This window comes from Gymnodraco acuticeps, unplaced genomic scaffold (genome assembly GCF_902827175.1).
Source record: "Gymnodraco acuticeps unplaced genomic scaffold, fGymAcu1.1, whole genome shotgun sequence".
In the NCBI taxonomy this organism is placed as follows: Eukaryota; Metazoa; Chordata; class Actinopteri; order Perciformes; family Bathydraconidae; genus Gymnodraco; species Gymnodraco acuticeps.
The window spans coordinates 864,087-887,317 of NW_022990943.1; the positions used below are offsets into that span (position 1 = coordinate 864,087).

Genomic DNA, 23,231 nt, shown 5'->3' on the forward strand with positions numbered 1-23,231 from the left:
AAAATGATTGCATGTCAAAATGATTCTGCTTCCCATTTTCCTCACCAAAGCCTGAACACTGCAGCGATGCCTCCCCCCGGTGTGTGTCTGAACATTATGGAGGCCCGTCAAAGGCAGGACGGTTATGGTTGCTTTGCCAACCCTGAGAGGTTTTTAAACCAAGACTACCAGCAGCTGGAACAGTATTGCAACATTCGAGGAGTGCGGTACATCGACGACATCTTCCCCCCCGACCGGAAATCTATTGGCGAAGGGATACTGAAGCCTTCTGACCTGAAGCGAGTGGTGTGGCTGAGACCAGCGGTGAGTGTTTTGGAAGAGCTCAACAGAAGCCGGCAGTTTCCTACAGTGCTTTTAGCTAGTGTATACCAAAATACTCACGTAAATAGTAGGAGTTTATTTTGACTTTACTAGTTGACTAGTTGTATGTGCTTTCTTCAACTAGTTCATTAGTTCACTAAGTCTCTGGTTCAGGGGTCTCCAACCTTTTTTAGGATGAGAGCTACTTTAAAAAAATAAAACAAGTCGTGAGCTACTTTTACTCCTCTTTTTTTTGTTTTGTTTTTTGTTTTTGCAGTGTATATATTTAGCACATTTTAACATTATTATATGCTTACCTTTAACCAGTGGTGTAGTGGGCGTTGGACGCGGGGGTACACCGTACCCCCACTTATTTGGAGCATGATCTTTTTTTAATAGTCAAATATAAAATTATTGCCAGTGTTATCAGTTGCAAGTGTGTATTTGTTGTAACAATGACAAAAACATAATACATTTCACAGTAATTATAATAAAAAATAAAAACGATTTCCTTAAAAAATTATGATTCGTGATCCCGCGGCGAGCTGGGGGTGTGTCACTGACACACCCACGGCGAGCCAGCTCGCCGCCCGCCGATTTTGCGGCAGCTCTTTCCCTCAAGAATGCTAATGAAAAAGCTCTATAATGGCAGGCTAACATGTTTTACTTGACTTCTTTTCTAAAAAGAATATAATTCACAAGAAGAAAGAGGCTAGCAGCACCGAAGCTACAAGTGAAGCTACTACTAGTACTACATCATCAGAAGAGGATAATGCTAGCACTAACGTTAACGTTAGCTGCGCTAGTATGGGCATAGATATGTCTCGTAATTATTTGTGTGAACATAACAATTATTTGTGTGTAAATATGTGATTTGTAAATGTAAAACACCATCCACAAATGCATTTAAAAGATTTGCAAACTCACAAATAAATGTGCAAGTGTAAAACGGATCTGCAAATACGCAAAATATTTTCACAAATAAAAAAAAGATCTGTGAATATCTCTTTAACATTTACAACTTTCGATCAGGCATTTGTGAATCCATTTTGTATTTGCCGACCAAAAATGCGCTTGCGGATCTCAAATCTCTGCTCGCGGATCTCACATTTCTGCTTGTGGATCGTCTTTTTACACACACAGAATTTTGAGACATATTTTCCGCCGGTCTCGGCTAAAATCTACTCGTGTCACTCGGTTATTTTCGGAAACCACATGATGGCCTGCTGATGACGACATTTCCGCATGATTTCAAAGTAAGAGCATGATGGTTTGTTTAATGCTCTGTTTTTTTATTATAATGAACAGCGGAACGTTAGATGCATTCTTTATCACCATCACCATCATCATCATGTTATAGTGATACAGTTAGTTTATTGGTTCAATACAGCATATATCGAGCACTTTCGTTGATGTTGAAGAAGTACAGGCTATACGCCACTTTCGGGTCCCGGGGGGAGCAGCTGGCAGCGAAGCAGCCCAGATAAAACTATGTCTTCATTGTTTGTTGTGTATTCAGGGTATTCAGTCAAGCGGGTCAAAGTTACAATGTAAAATTGTAAGTACAATGTAAAGTCCTGTACTCTGCAGGTGCCGGTAAAGAGCAATACAATGACAAAACCTTTCCAAACAAAACAACTAGTAGGTAGGTAGGCAGGCAGGTATAGGTAGGTAGGTAGGCAGACAGGCAGACAGACAGATAGACAGGTAGATAGATGGATAGGTAGATAGACAGACAGACAGACAGATAGACAGACAGACAGACAGACAGACAGACAGATAGATAGATAGATAGATAGATAGATAGATAGATAGATAGATAGATAGATAGATAGATAGATAGATAGATAGATAGATAGATAGATAGATAGATAGATAGATAGATAGATAGATACTGTAGATAGACGGACAGATAGATAGATGGATATCATATATAGATACTTCATTCATCCCAAATTGTGAAATGTGTGGAAACAAGTATAAACACAATAACATTAAATACAAATGAAAGCAATAGACAGTAATATATGCATATATAGTAGAAAGGACACGATGAATATTATAACATTTAATGTAGCCTTACTATGAAGGCTGACCTAAATACGGTGCTTTTCTACAGATTACTTTATTACTGCAATGGTAAGGTAAAATTAGGCCGATTAATAAGATGTGAAGTGCTTTGTACTTTGACCCGCTTGACTGAATACACAACAAACAATGAAGAAAGAGTTATCTCTGGGCTGCTTCGCTGCCAGCTGCTCCCCCTGGACCCGAAAGTGGCGTAGGCTATAGCCTGTACTTCAACATCAATGCATGTGCTCGATATATGCTATATTGATCCAATAAACTAACACAAACTAACTGTATCACTATAACATGATGATGATGATGATGATGGTGATAAAGAATGCATCTAACGTTCCGCTGTTCATTATAATATAAAAACAGAGCATTAAACAAACCATCATGCTCTTACTTTGAAATCATGCGGAAATGTCGTCATCAGCAGGCCATCACGTGGTTTCCGAAAATCACCGAGTGACACGAGTAGATTTTAGAAGAGACCGGCGGAAAATATGTCTCAAAATTCCGTGTGTAAAAAGACGATCCACAAGCAGAAATGTGAGATCCACGAGCAGAGATTTGAGATCCGCAAGCGTATTTTTGGTCGGCAAATACAAAATGGATTCACAAATGCCTGATCGAAAGTTGTCAATGTTAAAGAGATAATCACAGATCTTTTTTTTATTTGTGAAAATATTTACACTTACACATTTATTTGTGAGTTTGCAAATCTTTTAAATGCATTTGTGGATGGTGTTTTACATTTACAAATCACATATTTACACACAAATTATTTTTATGTTCACACAAATAATTATGAGACATAGCTATGCCCATACACTAGCAACATTCCCCGAGCTAGCTCAAGCTCACCTTTCCCAGAGGTATGGACGGAGGAGATGTGGCGGAGGAAACAAGAGGCCGTGGATAGACTGCAAAGCTGGGAAACTGGGCTGCCAAGTTTGTTCATCCATTTCGGATTTATCAGTCTTCAAAACCCAAGGTGTGTGTGTGTGTGTGTGTGTGTGTGTGTGTGTGTGTGTGTGTGTGTGGTGTGTGGTGTGTGTGTGTGTGTGTGTGTGTGTGTGTGGGTGTGTGTGTGTGTGTGTGTGTGTGTGCGTGCGTGCGTGTGTGGCCTAGCATTACTATACTTGTGGGGACCTAAATCTGTTTACAGTCACGTTTGGGGACTCGCCTCCCTTATGGGGACAAAATGGAGGTCCCCATGAGGGGAATCATTAATTTTAGGGTGAAGACTTGGTTAGGTTAAGGGTTAGGGTTAAGGGTTAGGGTTAGGCATGTGTTGGTTATGGTTAAGGTTAGGATAAGTCTCCAGGAAATGCATGAAAGTCAATGTAATGTCCCCTGAAGTGATGTATACATGGTGTGTGTGTGTGTGTGTGTGTGTGTGTGTGTGTGTGTGTGTGTGTGTGTGTGTGTGGTGTGTGTGTGTGTGTGTAAAGCAGCGCTGTCTGCTTATTTGCAATGTAGGCTAGGCCTAATCAGAATAATTTCAAGTCCAGATTAAATGTTGTGCATAAGTAGGCTATATTTTTCGTTTTGTTTATTTAATAAGTTAATTTCAGGACAACTTTGGGAATTTTGTTTGTTTGTTATGAGTTTTAAATAGATTTTGAAAGTGGAGATAGAGAGAGAGAGAGAGAAGCAGCGCTGTCTGCTTAGTTAGCAATACTGTAGTTTATGCAATTTAGGCCTATACATTGTTTATGTAATTTATGTGCCAGTGTGTCCATGGTTTTGAGTCTGTGTGTGTGTTGAGCGCAGCGCCGTCTGCTTTTTGCAGTACAGTAACTAAAGTAGGACTAAGCATACCGGTAGTTTCTGTGGACCTGTTTGCCCGTTTTGTGAGTGCACGCGTGCGCACTTGTGTGGCATTGTTTGGGATGATCTAATTAAAATAGCGTCCCCCCAGTAAAAAGATCCCCACTACACCACTGCCTTTAACCTTTGTGTGCTGTTTGGGTCTGTGGGACCCGTTTTTAAAAAAAATTAAATGTTGAAGTTAAATGCTTCAATCTGGTGCACTTTGAGCAAAAAATGAATTCATGGATACAGCTCTTAACACTCATATGAAAGAGAGCTGTATACATTTCAATAATCCAAAATTCTTTAAAATATGATCACAACCAATAACAAATCATTTAAACTTGTTTATTTTATAAACTCCTCTCTTTTATCTTATCTTATCTTATGTTACCTAGTTAGCATCGTTTCTATTTCACTAATCACTCTCCTTTTAAACTGTATCTTTTTTTTGTATTGTCCTATACTACACATTGGAATGATTTCTTATTTTATTTTGTACAACTATATTAAATAGATAAAGGTGTGCATTGGAAATATTTGTTTACATAGATGACCAAATAATTTGAGAACCACTTAGATAACTTAGACTAAAGTTAATATCCAAACACTCAGAGTCCCTTACATCACCTGAGATGTAGTTATCCGCCTCTCAGTCTGACAGGAGAGCTCTCCCTCTCCTTGTTGTAAAAAAAGCTTCTAATATCCGTTAGCTCTGAGCTAGCAACAGATGCTAACAACAACAATCCCCGTAACTGGTGCGCTCTCTCGCTCTAGCTCTCTCTGTCTCGCTCGCTCACAGAGGCTGTGTGCTCCTCCGTGGCGAGGGTGGCTTGCGTTAAAAAAATAAATAATAATAAACATTTTTCCCCCAGTAGAAATTACCTCATGCGTGTGTGTGCGTCAAGTGCAAGAAATATATATGCAAGTTGCAACACACACACACAGTACAACTCTGCCCCTCATCATGTGTTGTATAGGCTGGCATGACTAGGCTCTGTTCAATGGGGCGGATGTGTTGTGTAGATTCTGCCAGAAGGAAAACCACGGTCAAACTCCTTATGAAGTGGTGAGGTGCCGCTCCACAATGCTTTTCTTCCCGACTGCAACGCTGGTCCCGCAAATCAACAAGTACGTGATTGGTCGATATTCATTGTGGGGGGTGGATGGAGGAGAGGTGTTAGATAGATCAGTGCTTCTCAAAGTGTGGTCTGCGGATCACTGGTGGTCTGTGAGTATATTGGTAAAATTTCACATTTGAAATAAATACATTTCAGTTTTCCGCACTCTCGCGGGAATATCTCCGCAATGGAGGGAGGTTAAGTTTCACTTTCAATTGCATGATATAGCCCAGAGCAACACCTTCCTCACACATGTTGCCAGGGAGACTAAATGGAGTCTCTGAGAAGGTTCAAATGGTTACTTTAATTAAAAATATGGCACGGTAATGTTACAAACAGGATATTGTTCAGTCAGAAAAACAGCTGTGTTCTGGCTCTTGTGAGCAAAGGAAAGAGAGCGAGCTCCACCTCTCCAGCTGTTATATCTCCTCTGCTGGCTCCTCCCTGTGTGCCGGTCGGCGCTGCTGGGGGCCGGCCCTCCACGTATTTAATGTCCGTTGTTACCATACGTTGTTACCAAGAGGCAAACTCTGGGGAATAGCCCGGACGCCAATACGGAAGTGCCACACACTGCAGTTCATATATTGGCAACACACTCTCACTCCCTAAGCGTCCAGGAGCGACGTTTGGTCAGTGTCGGTGGCGTCCAGTTGTGACGCTCCTAGGCTCCTTCAGCGTCATAAAGGGACGCAAATAGCTTTCAACTGATTGCAATGTATTCCCATCTGCGGCGGGATTTGACGCTCATGGAAGCACGGCATTCGTTTGTGTCGGCTGCCCTTAAAGGCAATGTGAGCGTCCATTCCCATTGGATAACGGAGAATTGTACACCCGGAAGTAAGTATTCCTCTTACTGTCGATTGATTTTACAGTGATATCTGCACTACTCATCGACTAAAAAACACCAGATTATCCTTGTTAATTACACAACATTGATTGGTATAAATTGTGTGCAATGCTTTTGTATTTTCCCCCTTCGATTCGAAGAAACAAATATTTTTTCGGAGTAAAGGATGGCAGAAGACACTACACTACCCAGAATCCCCTGCTATCGTTTGGACTACACCATGTGCTCTGTTTGACAAACCCCGTTTTGTTTCACCATTCATTCCAATGGCTGGCGTCTATGTCACGTGATCTTCAAATTTCTCCCTGCAGAAAAAGAAAACATGGCCGAACTTCGTTTTATTCTCGGTGGAAAATGCCTATTTTAAAGTTAGTTTGGCCATTAAAATGCGTTTTGATGTCATTTGATGCGAGAAATATGAGTTGTTATTTCAGATTATGTGTGCAGTGGATGTACATGATCTTTAGTTTTCTAGTTATTACGAAGATTACTTCAGGATATCGCGACGTTTTCATTGTTACCAAGGTGGTTGCTAGGGACGCTGCTATCGATATTATTTCTGTTATGTTGTGTAACTGTTTAATGGTGTTATCTTTATTGCTACCACCTTCTCCGTCAATGTATAGTGTTGGTCCACAGCGCAAACATATTAGTTTAACAAAATCCGCATCTAAAGATAGCCTACGTTATTTTCCCCTGTGCAATTCCAGTCTCACATCTCACAGCACATCGTCATTAACAAATACCGGAAACAGACCGAAAACATTTAAAAAAAAATAAAATAATACTTTATTCCGAGTGTGCTTGCTTTTCTCTTTGAAAGTCATCACATAACGGCATTGTAATACACGGTTCGGCTGCATTAAATATTACATATCTGCCGTAGTTCTGTATTTATAGAGCCCTGATGAGAAGACTTCTAGACAAACATGAGGAACTGAAAACGTGACGTGGATCATAAATATATCAGCCATTAAACAACATCTTACATTTCTTTTCACACAATACGTCTCCTTGCAGTATCAACACTAATTCGGCTGACTTTTATATTTGATCCAATTGGTAGATAGGCTGTATTTACACCATAAAGGTGCACAGCCGATATAAAGGGACACCTAGTGGTTAAAGCATGTTATTGAATTTCATTATTTTTATTATTAGATATTAATAGGATCCCTATAAAGTATATTCATTACTCGTTATTCTCTACTAATAGTTAATTAAAGACTGTATATAATGACTATTTTGCACATCCCTTTTCAAGATTTCAACTATGGTGTAGTTCTGCATTGAATGAAAAACTTGGGTCGCAGGTTCCTCAATAGTGCATTACAAGACATCTATCAATATTTGTGCATACCTCCAGCAATGTTAACTATGTTGAAGCACTTATTTTAACTGATATTATACATATGTATTATACTCTTATAAGATGTATGTAGATATTTCATCTCCGACCTTGTCAGGTATTGAACAATCAATCAATAAAGAACACAGAATTGTTAAATATAAAACACAGAATTTGTGTGATTATACTAAATGATTTACCAATAAACACCACTGCATATTTACAACTGTTACACATGCTGATGTAACGCAAATGTTCCAACTTGGGATCAATAAAGTATATATTATCTTAAGCTGATCGATGGCTACTGCCATATTTGCAAAATTTGCCTCTGAACCTTGACAAGTGCATGTTTCAGGCTTATCAATTAATGTAATGTAATGTTATCAATTAACAACAGGGGTCACAAACATAAGACCAGCTGTTAAATAAAGCTCTTCTGACCTTAGCTGGCATGTGTGTATATATATTAATGCTGCCCATTATGGGCACAAGCAATTTTCACCCATTTATTAATTATATGTTTTAAATTTGAGTGTTTCCTATCCCCTAAATGTACACAGTTTAATACCGGCAACTTCTTATTATGGGAAATACGAAAACGTCTTTTAAAACTACAACTCCCAGTAGAGACGTGCCATAGATAGAGAACATGTTGCGAAACAGAATAGCCAGTATGTGTAGTTCTGGGGACGGGGTGGGGGAGGGGGTGGGGGGAGGGGGGGGGGGGGAGGGGGGGGACGCGGTGGACCCGTTCAAATCCAGTTTTGGACAGTCTGCCTTGGTTCCATCCCATTTCAAGTGCTGTTCGAGAATCGGCGTAACCCTCGGAGCACACTCTCCAATCACAGAGCTTGAGGACTATCACGAGGTTTGTCAAACAGGGCACATGGTGTAGTCCAAACGATAGCTGGGGATTCTGGGTAGTGTAGTGTCTTCTGCCATCCTTTACTCAGAAAAAATATATGTTTCTCCGAATCGAAGGGGAAAAATACAAAAGCATTGCACACAATTTAAACCAATCAATGTTGTGTAATTAACAAGGATAATCTGGTGTTTTTTAGTCGATGAGTAGTGCACACATCACTGTAAAATCAATCGACAGTAAGAGGAATACTTACTTCCGGGTGTACAATTCTCCGTTATCCAATGGGAATGGACGCTCAACATTGCCTTTAAGGGCAGCCGACACAAACGAATGCCGTGCTTCCATGAGCGTCAAATCCCGCCGCAGATGGGAATACATTGCAATCAGTTGAAAGCTATTTGCGTCCCTTTATGACGCTGAAGGAGCCTAGGAGCGTCACAACTGGACGCCACGGACACTGACCAAACGTCACTCCTGGACGCTTAGGGAGTGAGAGTGTGTTGCCCTGTACTGGGACCTTTGTAATTGGGTGTCCATGTGGTACACATAGGATCATTCTTTAACTGTTCTTTAGTGAAACACCACATTTATTGGGGTACATTTGCAATGGTGTTGAGTGTTATTCTTACCATCCGCTGTGAGACCTGGAACCGCTGGTACCCCGTCTCTGGATAGACGTTCCACGCCCACAAGCCTTTGCTTAGAAACATAGGAAACACAACAACACAGTCATTTGAGTTACATTTTGTAATCGGACATTCAAAGGAAATATTCTGTGATCCTGTCTTGTGAATGAAAATAGCAGGAAAAGGGAGTGGCCTTATCTCGGGGCCCACTTTCCTCCTTCTTCTCTCTCTTTTTCTCTCTTTTCTCTCTCGCACCTTACTGAATGTTTGTGTGGTGTTTGGAAACAACCTGATTTTGTCGCTAGGCAATGATGTACCCGTTGGTGTGGTTTGGCCTTCAGGGTCTGGGCCCTGAGTGGTCAACCTGTCTGCCCCCTTGGATAAGAGCACCTTATACTCTCCCTCTGAGGGGCGAGAGCCCTCGCCACCCGTCGTCGGGACTGCCTCAGCTTCATCTATCAGGGCTGCCTTGGCCAGGTACAGCAGACCCAGAACGAGGAGTATGAGGACCGCCCTCACACGCCAACACCCTGAACCTCCCCACTGATCAGTGGAGGAGAGAGACGGCATCGTGAAGTGTGGATCCACTCTGTCCTACCTTGGACTTTTAAGGCTGTTCTGGTCACTACTAACACCTGGAAAGGACCTTTCCACCTGGGAGACGAAACATCTTTTTCAAGAGACTTGATTAGCACATTATCACCAATCTGAAAAGGGTGGGTGGGCTCCTCTCCAGGCTGAGGGAGCCTGTCAGCCACCTCCTGTGAAACTTTCTCAACATGTCGATTAGATATTTCACATAGTTAGTCATGTAATCATCTGTCCACAAAAGAGTACGTTTATGGGGTGTTACTGGGGGGCTGGACCCTGTGGACATTACCCTTCCCATTAATACTTCGTGGGGACTAAGCCCTGTCGTAGCATTTGGTGTGCTTCTGATGGAGCACAGGACTAGTGGTAGCGCATCTACCCATTTCAATCCTGTGGTCAACATTGTCTTGGTGAGTTTCTCCTTTATGGTCAAGTTCATTCTCTCAACCTGGCCTGAGCTCTGTGGGTGATAGGAAACGTGCAACTGCCATCTGAACCCTAACACTGTAGCTAGACTCTGGGTTATCTTAGAAACGAATGCTGGACCTCTGTCACTGTTAATTCCTGTGGGCACACCAAATCTAGGAATAACATCTTTGAGAAGACACTTTACAACTGTTCTAGCGTCTTCTTTTCTGGTTGGGTAGGCCTCTACCCATTTGGAGAACTGGCACACTATTACCAAAAGATATTTGCAACCTTGGCATGGTGGCATGTGTGAGAAGACAATTTGCATATTTACAAAGGGCCCCGACGGGGGTACCAAGTGTTCGTGTTGGACTGGGCCGCTTTTCCTTCTCGTATGCTGGCATCTCATGCATCTATCTACTAGGGCCTGTGTCACTAGTGTGATGCCTGGGGCACACCATTGTGATTGTATAATCCCATTCATCCCTCCTTTTCCTACATGTGTAGAGCCATGTGCAACATGTGCCAAAACATGGAGGAACGAACGGGGGCAGACCATTCGGCCATCTGGGTGGAGCCACAAGCGGGACTCTGCATCAAGTGTACAACTTCTGCGCAGCCATAAGTCTTTCTCCCTAGCATCAGCGCGGGCTTGCATGTCCGCGACATCATTAAAGGAAGGCAAACAAATGGGTTCTGCGGGTTGTGTGGAGGGACATTGGAGCACCATGGAGGAGGAGGAAATGGCCGCTTGTTTAGCCGCGGTGTCGGCTAACGCATTTCCGCGCGAAATAGGATCATCAGAATTTGTGAGCAGCACATTAAACTACTGCTAGCTGTGCAGGGAGCAGGATAGCGTCTAACAGTTGAGCCACTAACGCATGATGTTGAATAGGCTTACCAGCTGATGTTAAGAAACCGCGCATTTTCCACAAGATTCCAAAATCGTGGCATACACCGAAAGCATACCTGGAGTCTGTGAAAATGGTCGCAACTTTATCTTTAGCCAAAATGCACGCTCTGAGTAGAGCATACAACTCTGCCGACGTGCCATTGGGCAACGCTCGGCTTTCTAAGACTTCCCAGTCGTTCACAACAGCATAGCCAGATAAGTGTAATGTGTCAGACGGTCTGCAGGCAGACCCGTCTGTGTACAGAATCATATCTGAATTTGGGATAGGAGTTTGCAACATATCAGTTCTGGGGGAAAAAGACAGATCAATGGTCGTGATGCAGTCATGTGTTAGATCAAAGTCTGGTATTGGGACCAGTGTGGCTGGGTTCAGAGGAGGGGAGCGCCTGAGAGTGATGTGCGGGCTTGAAAGAATGACCGCCTCATAACCAGAGCGCCTAGCTGCTGTCATATGCTGAGTAGCAGAGGTGTTCAGAATGTGCAAAACTGCATGTGGGACATGAACTACACAGTCACTGGCCAGTACAATGGGAGAGGATTGCTTGATAACTATTGCAACTGCGGCTACTGCTCGCAGGCATGAAGGCATACCAAGTACCACAGGGGAAAGTCGAGACGAATAGTATGCCACAGGCCGAAAATTAGAGCCATGCTTCTGTACCAAAATGCCTGTTGCAAAGCCCCCCTTTTCATGGACGTGTAGATGAAAAGGTTGATGGTAATCAGGGAGACCCAGGGCCGGAGCCGATGTGAGGGCCTGCTTTAAGTCCTGAAAAGCTTTGTGCATGTCCTCAGACCATTGAACAATGTTAGGGGCGGCCTGCAGAGTGGCAGCACGCAGGACGGAGTCCATAGCAGCGTACTCGTATATCCAATGTCTGCAGTAGTTTGCCATGCCCAAGAAGGATCTCCTTCTTTGTGCGAGGTGGTGGCACTTTGTTCAAAAGGCAGACTCTCGCAGGTGAGAGGAGGCGGTGTCCATCTCTCAGAATGTGACCCAAATACGTGACCTCAGTCTGGCAGTATTGCAACTTGGCCAGGGATGCTCTGTGTCCGCATTCAGAAAGTCTTTTCATGAGCAGAATGGAGTCGATGCGACAGGCGTCTTTGTTAGGGGACGCAATCAACAGGTCATCAGCATACTGAAGGAGGGTGCTACCCCCTGTAAGGACCAAAGTGTCCAGGTCTCTTTTAACAGCTTCTGCGTACTAGGGTTGCCAGAAACTGACCATGATCAAAATCGATTAATCGGCAGCCATTATTAAATACAGGCTACAGCTTGTATTAATAATAGCAGCATTGCAATAAATAAATTGTGCGTGCATCGCGCATCTTAAAATAAAGGCAATGGCAGGCACTTTAGAAAATAACAAAAAATAAACCACCATCATGTAGCCTGTATTAATAATAGCAGCATTGAAATACATTCAATAAATAGCCTATTGTGTGTGCGTGCATCTCGCATCTTCAAAAAAAGGCAATGGCAGGCACTAGAACAATAGGCCGTACAATTTCACCTTCATAGCCTAGTTAACAATCACGAATAAAATATTAATGCAGTAATCAGTCAACAAAAACAATAGCATCACTTGCTTATGCATCGAAATAATAAATCAAAATGGCATTATAGTCTATAAATAACAATAGGCCTATTGTATTGAACATTCTAACAAACAGTAGCGAGTGAGTCTTTTAGGCTATAGAAATTAGGCTCCAAATAATACAAATTAAAGCTTCACTTGCAACAACAAAACGTCTTACTATTTAGTTGTTCTTGTTCAAAAAGATGAGCTGGTCAACGTGGTCAGGGTGTAGCCGAGAGCGCAGCCGGTTAAGGATTAGTGCTGCCGCCGAGAAAACCCTTTCCGAGGGCACAGACGTGGCCGGCACACACAAATATGACCTCGCAAGTTGTGCCAACCTTTCGTACTTCGTCTCATTTACTCTCCACCAATCGAGGGGATCCAAATGGGGAGGGATGCACTTTTCATCACAGTAGTGCAGGGGTCTTCAACTAAAATTCAACGAGGTCCAGTTAGAGAAAATCTCCCCATGCAAAGGTCCGGAACATCAAAATGTCTAACTTGCTTTATGAATTAGTGTGATATATATTGAAGTGACCTGTAGCTTTATCAACGTCTGCATGTAATCAACAACTGACTGCCAATCAAATAAAGAAAGTACAATTCAAAAACAACAATATTTATTGTCAATTAACATTGAACTATACAGATATACAGTAAATACTGTGGATATGTGTAATGTTCCTCTCGAGCTGCATTTACAAATAAAATAGAGAAAATAAATAAAATAGCTTTTGAAAATATGTGCATCTTAAAAGTGCTTAATTTTAGATAAATAAAATAAAGTGTAGCAGCAGCTTGAGTGTCCCTTTTTCTTTGTTAACCGTTTCACATCATGACTTAACAGTTTCAGACGATTATAGAATAATATCAGTCTTTACATCATAACAATTGAACAGTTTTAAAGTTTCTCTTTCTTTCCGTCTTATATTGCAGTCCCTCACTTACTTTGTTTTGTTCAGTGTGAGAATTGAGCTGGAGCTTGTCCTGCCAGGAGTTTGTAAATCTGGGCTGAAATGGTGTCAGGGCTATTCTCATACACATGCAGGTGCTCATTGGTTACAGTGATGCAAACAGAGGTATGGTGAAAAAAGAGAGAACTATTCGAAGCAGAAAAAAAACAGCGTAATATACCATCTGACAAAGGCCTGTGCTATAATGCTTCAATTAACTGCTATTCTTTATAATATACTCAGATCAATAGGAGACAGAGATGTTAAGTTAAAAATCAAGGGTTTTTATTATTATTTACAGCAGGGGTGGGGAACCTTTTTCCTTTCAATTTTTACAACATCCTCCGAGGGCCGTACAAATTATTGAACTCAACCTCTGCTTAAAAAAACTAAAATCACAGCCCATTCATTTCGCCTTTCTTTCATGCTGTGCAAAGAAAAGGCAACCTCTTAATCCAGATATCTTACTCACGTATGCATGCATGTGCACGGTGTGGCATGACCACCAAAACAGAAAGATATGGACACAAGATGTGTGCAAATGTATTTAGTATCCTATTCATGTGAACATGATTTAAGTGGGGGGGACCTAACCTCCTCTAGGGAGATATATATCATTTTTAAATATTGAAGTTAAAAGCATCAATCTGGTGCACTTTGAGAGCAACATTAAGAGATCTATGGATACATCTCTAAACACCCATATGAAACAGAACTGTAAGCATATTTTTCTTTTTGGATATTTTACAAATCACTCCCCTTTTAAACTCTATTCTTGTTATTTTTAACAACTTTTTTGTTACTGTCATATAGTATTTTATACCTGTTTTTCATTTAGTCTCTAATGTCTCATTAATAACTATAATGATCATATCAAGGTGTGCCTTAACTTCACTGAGCTAAGGTTATTTGAGCCTCTCAGGAGAGAGCTCTCTTCCACCTGGTTGTAGAAAAGCTCTTTAAATTCGTTAGCATAGCGAGCTAACCAGATGCTAATAACAACAGATCGCCACTGTGCTTACAACTAAAGACACAGCCACGCAAACACTGCGGCATGTGTACGGCTCCTTATGGGTATTGCAATATTTGAAGGGCTGGAGCGGCGTTCCGGTGCTCTCTGTCAGCACTCCTTTCAGACGAGACATATACCATGTGAAGACACGTTACGCTCGTGTTGTGTTCAAGGAACCTGTCCTTGGCCAGGAAAAACAGGTACTCGCTTGTTTAATTATTTTTGCGATCTAGATTTCTTCTTCTTTTTTGAAGTGAGAAGTTGTCCGTCAGTCGGACTGACGGACGGACTCCCCCACCCCCAAAACGAAAACTCTTCGGTTCTCCACGAATTACACAAGTCACCAAAATCAGCGTTAAAAAAGCGGGAGGTGCCGAAAAATCCCCTATTAATGTATTGATTATAGCTCCAGGTCCGTATAGGTCGGCGTCTGGGTCCGGATCCGGACCGCGGTCCGCCTGTTGCCGACCCCTGCAGTAGTGGCTTAACTCCATTTCAGGCGTTACAGGTTCCTCCGCGTGGTATTCTTCTCCAAACAATGTTAGCATTGCTGACTTGTTGTCGTATCGTGGTCTCTTGGTCGCTGCAGACCCCCTTGCTGAAGACAGGGTCGGCTCTAGAACAAATCGAATGGGGGGGCAATAATTTACCAATGGGGGGCACACACTGCCGTCAACAACCAACACACAAACACCAACGCAACTTCAATTAAAAAAAAACATGCTCTTGTCTTTCACACACATTACAGGGGTGTAGTGCTATTTATAGCGCACCTATGACTTGTGCATACATGCACGGTTGTGGCACGACCACCAAAACAGAAACATATGGACATAGGCCACCATATAAAAGTGTGCAAATGTATTTAGTATCCTATCCATGTAAACATGTTTTAGGTGGGGGTGGACCTAACCTCTTCTAGGGGGGTCCGGGGGGAATGCTCCCCCGGGAAGATTTGTTTTAAAATATTGAAGTTAAATGCATCAATCTGGTGCACTTTGAGAGCAAAGTGAAGAGATCTATGGATCTCTCAACATCCATATGAAACAGAACTGTAAACAGATTTACTTTTTCTTTATGGATATTTTACTAATCACTCCCCTTTTAAACTGTATTCTTGTGTTACTGTCCTATAGTATTTCATACCCGTTTTTCATTTATTCTCTTATTTTTTAATAACTATAATGATCATATAAAAAGGTGTTCCTCGCAAATACTTGTTTACATAAATGGTGACCAAACCGTTTGAGACCCACTAAGATAAGTTAACCTACACTAAAGTTAACTATCTAAACACTGAGAGAGTCCTTACCTCACTGAGCTGAGGTTATACGATCCTCTCAGTCTGACAGGAGAGGACTCTCCTCCACCTTGGTGTAGAAACAGCTCCTTATATCCGTTAGCATAGCTAGCTAACCAGATGCTAACAACAACATTCCACGTTACCGCTCGCGCGCTCACAAAATGCACTCGTGCCACACACACACAGAGCCGAGCTTGAATGAAACACAGAGACCAAGAAGTAGGCTACTTGTACTGTACTGTATATCATATTATTTTCGATAATTACTGTATAATCAGTGTAACAGATGAACAGATCGCCACTGGGCTTTCATCTAAACACACAGCCACGTAATGATAACAAAACAAAGGTCGCAAGCAACAAATGTAAATATTTGTATATTTAATAACTATAATGATCATATCAAGGTGTGCCTTAACTTCACTGAGCTGAGGTTATTTGAGCCTCTCAGGAGAGAGCTCTCTTCCACCTGGTTGTAGAAAAGCTCTTTAAATTCGTTAGCATAGCGAGCTAACCAGATGCTAATAACAACAGATCGCCACTGTGCTTACAACTAAAGACACAGCCACGCAAACACTGCGGCATGTGTACGGCTCCTTATGGGTATTGCCAGTGCTGGAATTGGGCCGGTACTCACCGGTACGCAGTACCGGCACTTCTGGTTCTGACCCATGGAGTACCGGCACTTCTTGCTCAGTACCGGCATGCTGGCGGTACTCCGGTACTCATGCACCGTGCCAGTACTCAACACTCTCCCGCCGTTCTTATTATACATCCATATATATATATACAGCCGCCCGGTACTCAGTAGATGCGTCATGAGGTGCCGAACGGACATTCTCATCGCTCTAACCGCTGGAGTTTCACAGCGGCTGTCAGCTGTTTACTCCTGTCATTCAAACAGAACGTGCTGGAGAGGGGGCGGGGCTTATCTTCTCCATGTAAATACTGTGGTGGAAACGACTATGTCAAAATTAACCTATTTGACCGTGATTTAATAGTAATACACGTTTCAAAATAATAATAATAATAATGCCGAAGTAACAACATACTGAAAACTGTTAGTAAAACCATGTTTTAATACTTTACAATTTACATACCTAGATGCACGTGTGTTGTGTTTATGCAGTGCAACTCCCACCCAGTGGGTGGCTATGTAGAGTGATAGAACAGAGCAGGCACGCCCCCGAGAGAAGGAAAGCAAGTCACGTCACAAATTAGCATTTCTAAAATGTTAGCGTGGATTAATAAAAGTGCAAAAAGACAGCGGTTGTCGCCGGAAGAAACTTCAAATACAGAGAATGCTGTGCCTGTGTTGGAAATTGTGTCTGATGGGGAGCTTTCTTTGGTTGATCCTCCTGCTCCAAGTTCTAGTGCATTAGCATTAGCACTAGCTCCGCCGCCTCCTCCAGAGCCTCTAACGTTAGCTGCTGCTGGCGCAACTGCCACCACCAACACCGGGCAAAGCGATGCACCTGACTGCTGGACAACGGACCAGGTGCAATATTTTTGCAAGACCAATGCATGGCTCCTTCTTAAAGATAAGAAGCTAGGATGTCGGATATGCAGAGATCATGTCAAATCTTTGGGAATACACACTGGACAAGGACTGAAACTGTCAACTGAATGGGGTGAGTGTGCAGTGTCTCATTTCGGTGTTGACAAGGGCAAACAACAAGCTAGCCTGAGAAAAAAAATCAAAGAACATAAAGAATCACAAGCCCATGTAAAAGCTGCTGACATCCTTACATCTGCTTCACGTGAAACTATTCAACATCAAGTGCAGTCTATGCATAAATCTGAATTAGACACCACTATCAGAGTTTTTCGAACGGCATATAAAATTGGCAAACATAGCCGGCCATTCACAGACATGCCAATTGATTTGAATGTACAGAAACTGAATGGGCTGAACGTGGGCAGGGTTTTGCACTCCAATAAAACCTGTGGCGAAATCATCGACCACATAGCTCATGAGCTGAAGAAAAAAAATGGCAAAAGACATTACAGAAAACCAAAGAAAACTCTGTGTTTTGGTCGATGAATCTACCACTATTAGTGGTAAAACGGTGCTTGTTGTGTGTCTACGCTCAGCATTAGCTGATGCTGAGCCCGAAACGTTTTTTTGGGAGCTGATCGAGTTGGATGGAACAACGGCTGATGACATCACAAAGGCGTTAATGGAGTGTCTTGGAAGAGATTTTAACGAGGACTTTTTAGGTCAGTGTTTCGTTTCTTTTGCATGTGATGGGGCTTCAGTCATGCTAGGGAAGAGAACAGGCATTGCTACCCAGTTGTGTAGTAAATTCCCAAGCCTGTTTGTGTGGCACTGCTCCAATCATCGTCTAGAGCTGGCAGTTGGGGATGTGGTCAAGGAGGTCTCAGGGCTCAATCATTTCCAGATCTTTTTTGACAAACTCTATTCCTTGTTCCATGCCTCCCCCAAAAATCAGAGGCAGTTAGCGCAGTGTGCGCAAGCAGTCGGACAGCGTCTCCTGGTGATAGGGCGTGTTTTGTCCATCCGCTGGGTGGCTTCAAGTGAAAGGAGCGTCAGAGCAGTCTGGGAAAACTACCGAGTGCTTCATGATCACTTCACAAATGCTGCAAACGACACGAGATGGGATTCCAGAGACAGAGCAAAGTACAAGGGCCTGGATGATGTGCTCACATCTGCAACGTTTGTCAGCAATCTGGGACTGATGTACGATGCGCTCACAGAGCTCAGCGACCTCTCTCGGCAACTCCAAAAAAGAGAGATGACACTGCCTACAGCAGATAGGCTCTTAACTCGAGAAATACGAGTTTTTGAATCCATGGTCACCATGCCTGGCCCACACATGACTACAGTTCATACAGCTCTAGCTGAGAAGTCCTTCAAGGGTGTTGCCCTGCGTGAGAATGGCAGGCTTGTACAGATTCATGCAGGTCAGTTTTTCCGCAGTATGGTAGAGAATCTGAGACACAGAATGACTTCCACAACCTCCTCTCATGTCAGCACAAGAGAAATCCCATTACATGGCCGGGAGGCCCGGGACAATCAGCTAATCCAGGACATGAAAGTTATCCATCCTGGAAGTTGGCCTGAAGAGGAGTTAGACGTACAGTATGGGGACGTAGAGGTGCTACGTTTGTGCGAAGTGCTGAAAGTGGACAGAAGAGAGACTGTTCAGGGCTTTCGCGAATACAAGGAAACCAGGGCATCCCATACACCTGCTGCCATGGAGCCTCTACTGAAAGCAGTCCGAACCATCGCTGTCTCCACTAGTGAGTGTGAGCGGGCATTCAGCTGCATGAACGATATCCTTACTGCAAAAAGGAATGCTCTCTCTGTCAGCCGACTGTCCAGCCTGGTTTTCATTAAATGTAATGGGCCATCACTAGGACAGTTCAATCCGGAACAGTATGTGAGGTCCTGGCTGGCAAAGGGAAGGAGAAGTGCTGATGAAAGAGCCTGTCCAGCTCCAGCCCCTGATACTGATGTCCCCAAGGCCTTCTGGAGCCTTTTCTAACAATGTGAAGTATATTGCAAAGCAGCTCACCCAGTGAGAAGACTTTTGGCATAATGTGCCGATTTGTACAGATCCTGGAGATAGAAGGACTTCAGACCAACCAGGGAGTTATCTGATCAGCTTGGTGTTCAATGTAACTCTTTACCATGGCTCAAACTTTGTTACTTGCAGTTACAGTTTCTCATTTTAGATTGTGCAAATTTTGCATTTGTTTTTACATGTTCTTTGTTCATGCTCTTTATCATTTTTCTGAGTTGGAAAGTTAGATTGCATCATAGTTTACTTTATACATATTTGTATTCTTCAGTGGTGACGTATATTGCAAAGCAGCTCAGCCATGTGAGAAGACTTTTGGCACTTTTTCGTTTTTCGTTTTCTGAGTTGGAAAGTTAGATTGCATTCAAAATGTACAGAAATACTTAATTTTGTTAAAACTTTTTATAAAAAATGCTTCTGACCAGAGCTTTGTTTCCTTGTCATTAATGTTGAACACCACCAGAGGGGCTCTCACCTGAAAGGTCTCTGCTTCATGTGTCTTCAGCAGAAGATCTAGACTTTGATTGCTATATTTTCAGTTAATATTGACCTTACTGAGCTTTAGCCATATCCGCTGCCTATCATAAAAAATGTTAAGTACAGTGAACCTTTCTAAAATATACAGTAGTAAAGAGACAAACCCACCAGCATTATAGTAGCCAAATTCTTGTTTGTGGGCTGTATATATAAAATTGACTTGAAAAAGTTGCTGATTTTAGAGTACTGGCACCTTTTTCATTCCAATTCAAGCACTGGGTATTGCAATATTTGAAGGGCTGGAGCGGCGTTCCGGTGCTCTCTGTCAGCACTCCTTTCAGACGAGACATATACCATGTGAAGACACGTTACGCTCGTGTTGTGTTCAAGGAACCTGTCCTTGGCCAGGAAAAACAGGTACTCGCTTGTTTAATTATTTTTGCGATCTAGATTTCTAGAAAATTTACAAAAATGTACAAAAATTTACAAATATAAAACACAGCCTGAGGTGTGCTCACTGCTGCTCGATTGGTGTAATCGAGCAGCAGTGAGCACACCTCAGGCTGTGTTTTATATTTGTATTCTTTATTTCTGATGTATTTCACACAACAAACCTTTAGTGGAAACTTTTTCACTTATATGATTAAAAGAAAAAAACCCGGCAAAGTGGCAAGGCTTGCCCACCCTGCGTTGGGGGGGCACAGTGACTCATTTGGGGGGGCATGGCCCGCGAATGACCCCCCATGACACCGACCCTGGCTGAAGACCCCCTCGCTGCAGACCCCCCCCCGCTGAAGACCCCCTCGCTGACTCAGACTCAGTCTCAGAGGAGTCCTCCTCGGTGATCTCTGGTATGGCGTCTGCTCCTAAGGCTGAAAGCAGCTCCTTGACTCTGGCCTTGACAGCATCCCTGAGCGCATCGTTAGCAAACTTCAGATGTTTATGCCACGGGTCAAGAAACGATGCGATGAACGGAAAGTTCTTGGCACTCTCCACTTCGTCGGGTTTCAGTCGCCGTTTCAGTGACACAGACACGGTTTGCTTGTACTCCACAACCTTTTTAGACTCTTCTGGAGCAACAGGCAGGTGTTTGGTCAGCAAAGTTGTTGTGACAGGATAAATCATGGAGCTGGAAACCCCTGACTCTCCACACAGGGCAGTAGTAGCGCATTTCAGAGAGCGCAACACCGGCAGCATCTCTTCCATCACGATCCAGCTGTCATCGGCCAGGTCAAGGGTCCTAGCGTCTGACAGAGTTGTGACACTTCGCTCAGAAAGAACCGCAGCAACAGCCCAGCGCTGCTCCAGCAGGCGATCAAACATGTCGTAGATGGAATTCCACCTTGTACGACAGTACTGTATCAGGCGGTGAACTGGCAGTGTTTGATCAACCTGAAACATAATCAGAATTAGCTTTGTCACCTCACAGGTTTAAGTAAAACAAAAGAAGCAAAAATGTGTTTTTATGCAAGTTCTATCATTTTTGTTACTTCCATAAAAAAGAAAAGGAAAAAGAAAGGGGGTGCAAACAAAGAAACAAAGAAACAAAGAAACCTGTTTCTGACACAGCGCCTGTGTTGCTACTGTGCTGTGGTGGAAATGTGACACAAGTCGACTGGCACCGGCGACAATATGATGGATGGCCTTCAGCTTGAATCCATCATTGATTGCAAGTTGGAGTGTATGGGCATAACATGGACTTGAATCCCAATCCAAGTACTCATTATTGGCGAGAGTGACATTGCTCGCGTTGTCATGTACACACGCAGTCACTTTCTCCAGTATCCCCCAGGACTCGGTAGCACTGCGGAGCCCCTCGGCCAAATTCTCTGCCGTGTGCCGTTCCGGCGTTGCACGGGTCTGTAGAACCGCACTCTTCATCTCCCATTCACTGTCGATGTAATGGCAGGTTATGGTAACGTACGATTCTGTTGTGAGTGCTGTCCAACCGTCGTTGGTTATCGACACCTTTGAGACAGTTGACAAGCTTCTGCGCAGAGCTTCTGTCTTATCTTTGTAAAGCTTTTCTATACGTTTGGTCATTGTAGTACGGCCCGGGACCCTGTACTCTGGTTCCACGCTTGCCATAAGCTTAAGGAAACCCCCTCCTTCCACGAAACGTATTGGCAGCATGTCCTTCACTATCATATTGGTGATTAGTGCAGTTATTTCACCTGCACGCATGTCATCACAACGACGTGGCCTTGAAGTGAAGTTGGTAATGGCCGGCTGTGCTGCGTCTTTCTCTGTAACCTCTTTGGCGTGCTTCGCACTCAAATGCGACCGGTTGAGGTTAAGCTGTGATAGACCAACGTCTTTTCGCAGAGCTTGCATTTAACTTCCTTTGGACTTGTAAGTTCGAAGTAGTTCCACGAGGAGGAACTCTTTTTACCTGCCGCTTTGTTCATCTTTAGTCGCACGTGTGAGGGAGAGGGGGGGTGGGGGCGGGGTCGGTGTGTAGCGTGCTGCAGCAGCAGTCTGCTCTGCACGCAGGCTTCCTCCAAGTTTACAGTAAAACAAACTGGTGGTGTGACCAATGGCCATTTACAATTATTAATACTATTACTATTATTTGCATTAGTCTATATTTTGGTTGAAACTAAGCCAGAAAAAAAAAAAAAACATAAATAATAATAAAAATGTATATAAATAAAATCGATTTTTAAAAATAATATTCGATTATAGAGATTGTAACGAATATTCGAATAATCGAATAATCACTGGCATCCCTACTGCGTACACAGTAGGCGATTCAACAAACCCCTGTGGGAGGCGCGTGTATGTGATTTGTTTACCTCTGAATGTAAATGCAAACAGATACTGGCTTTCTGGATGCAATGGAATAGAGAAAAATGCTGAACAAAGATCAATGACTGTGTAATGTGTGGAGTCTGGAGGCAAAGAAGCAAGGATTGAATTGGTGTCAGGCACAATGGGTGCTGTTGGAATGACAATGGCATTAATAGCCTGCAAATCTTGGACAAAACGCCACTCATCAGGACGATTGTGCTTCGGGATTGGCAAAATGGGTGTATTCCAGGGGCTGGAGGTGTAAACCAGGATCCCCAATGTTTTGAATTCCCTCTGTGGAAAAAATAGAAAGCATTTGGAAATCTGGAAATGACCAACAATAAAGATTGTTTTGAGATGAGTGTATGAATTGAACAGCCTGATATACTCTGCTGTCCGGAATTGTCCAATACAGTCCGTCTGGTGTGCAATGTATGGTTGCTTGTAGCGTACACAGTAGGTATCTGCCCATTAGGTTAATTGGGCTGCCATCTGAGATAATGAAAGAGTGTTGCACCTGTGATCCATCAACTGAAATATTAGTTCTCTGAAATAGGCTCTGCCAGTGGAACGCCGGAAACGCCTACAGTGGTAACAAAACTGTTAGTTGCTTTACACACTTGCTCCTTTGTTCGTACTGCTGATAATGTGGCACCAC

At 42.9% G+C, this 23,231-nt stretch overlaps 1 protein-coding gene across 2 annotated transcripts in view; it reads left to right on the plus strand.

Moving 5' to 3' along the window:
* LOC117558516 (calpain-2 catalytic subunit-like) overlaps positions 1 to 23,231 on the plus strand; it is a 61,852-nt gene continuing 38,621 nt past the window's right edge. For both annotated transcript variants that reach the window (XR_004570842.1, XM_034234763.1), the window contains exon 1: positions 1 to 303. Coding sequence is in view for 1 of the 2 variants with exons in the window: in XM_034234763.1 (XP_034090654.1) it covers positions 4 to 303 (300 nt within the window). In the remaining variant the exon portion in view is untranslated. The remainder of the gene's footprint in view (positions 304 to 23,231) is intronic.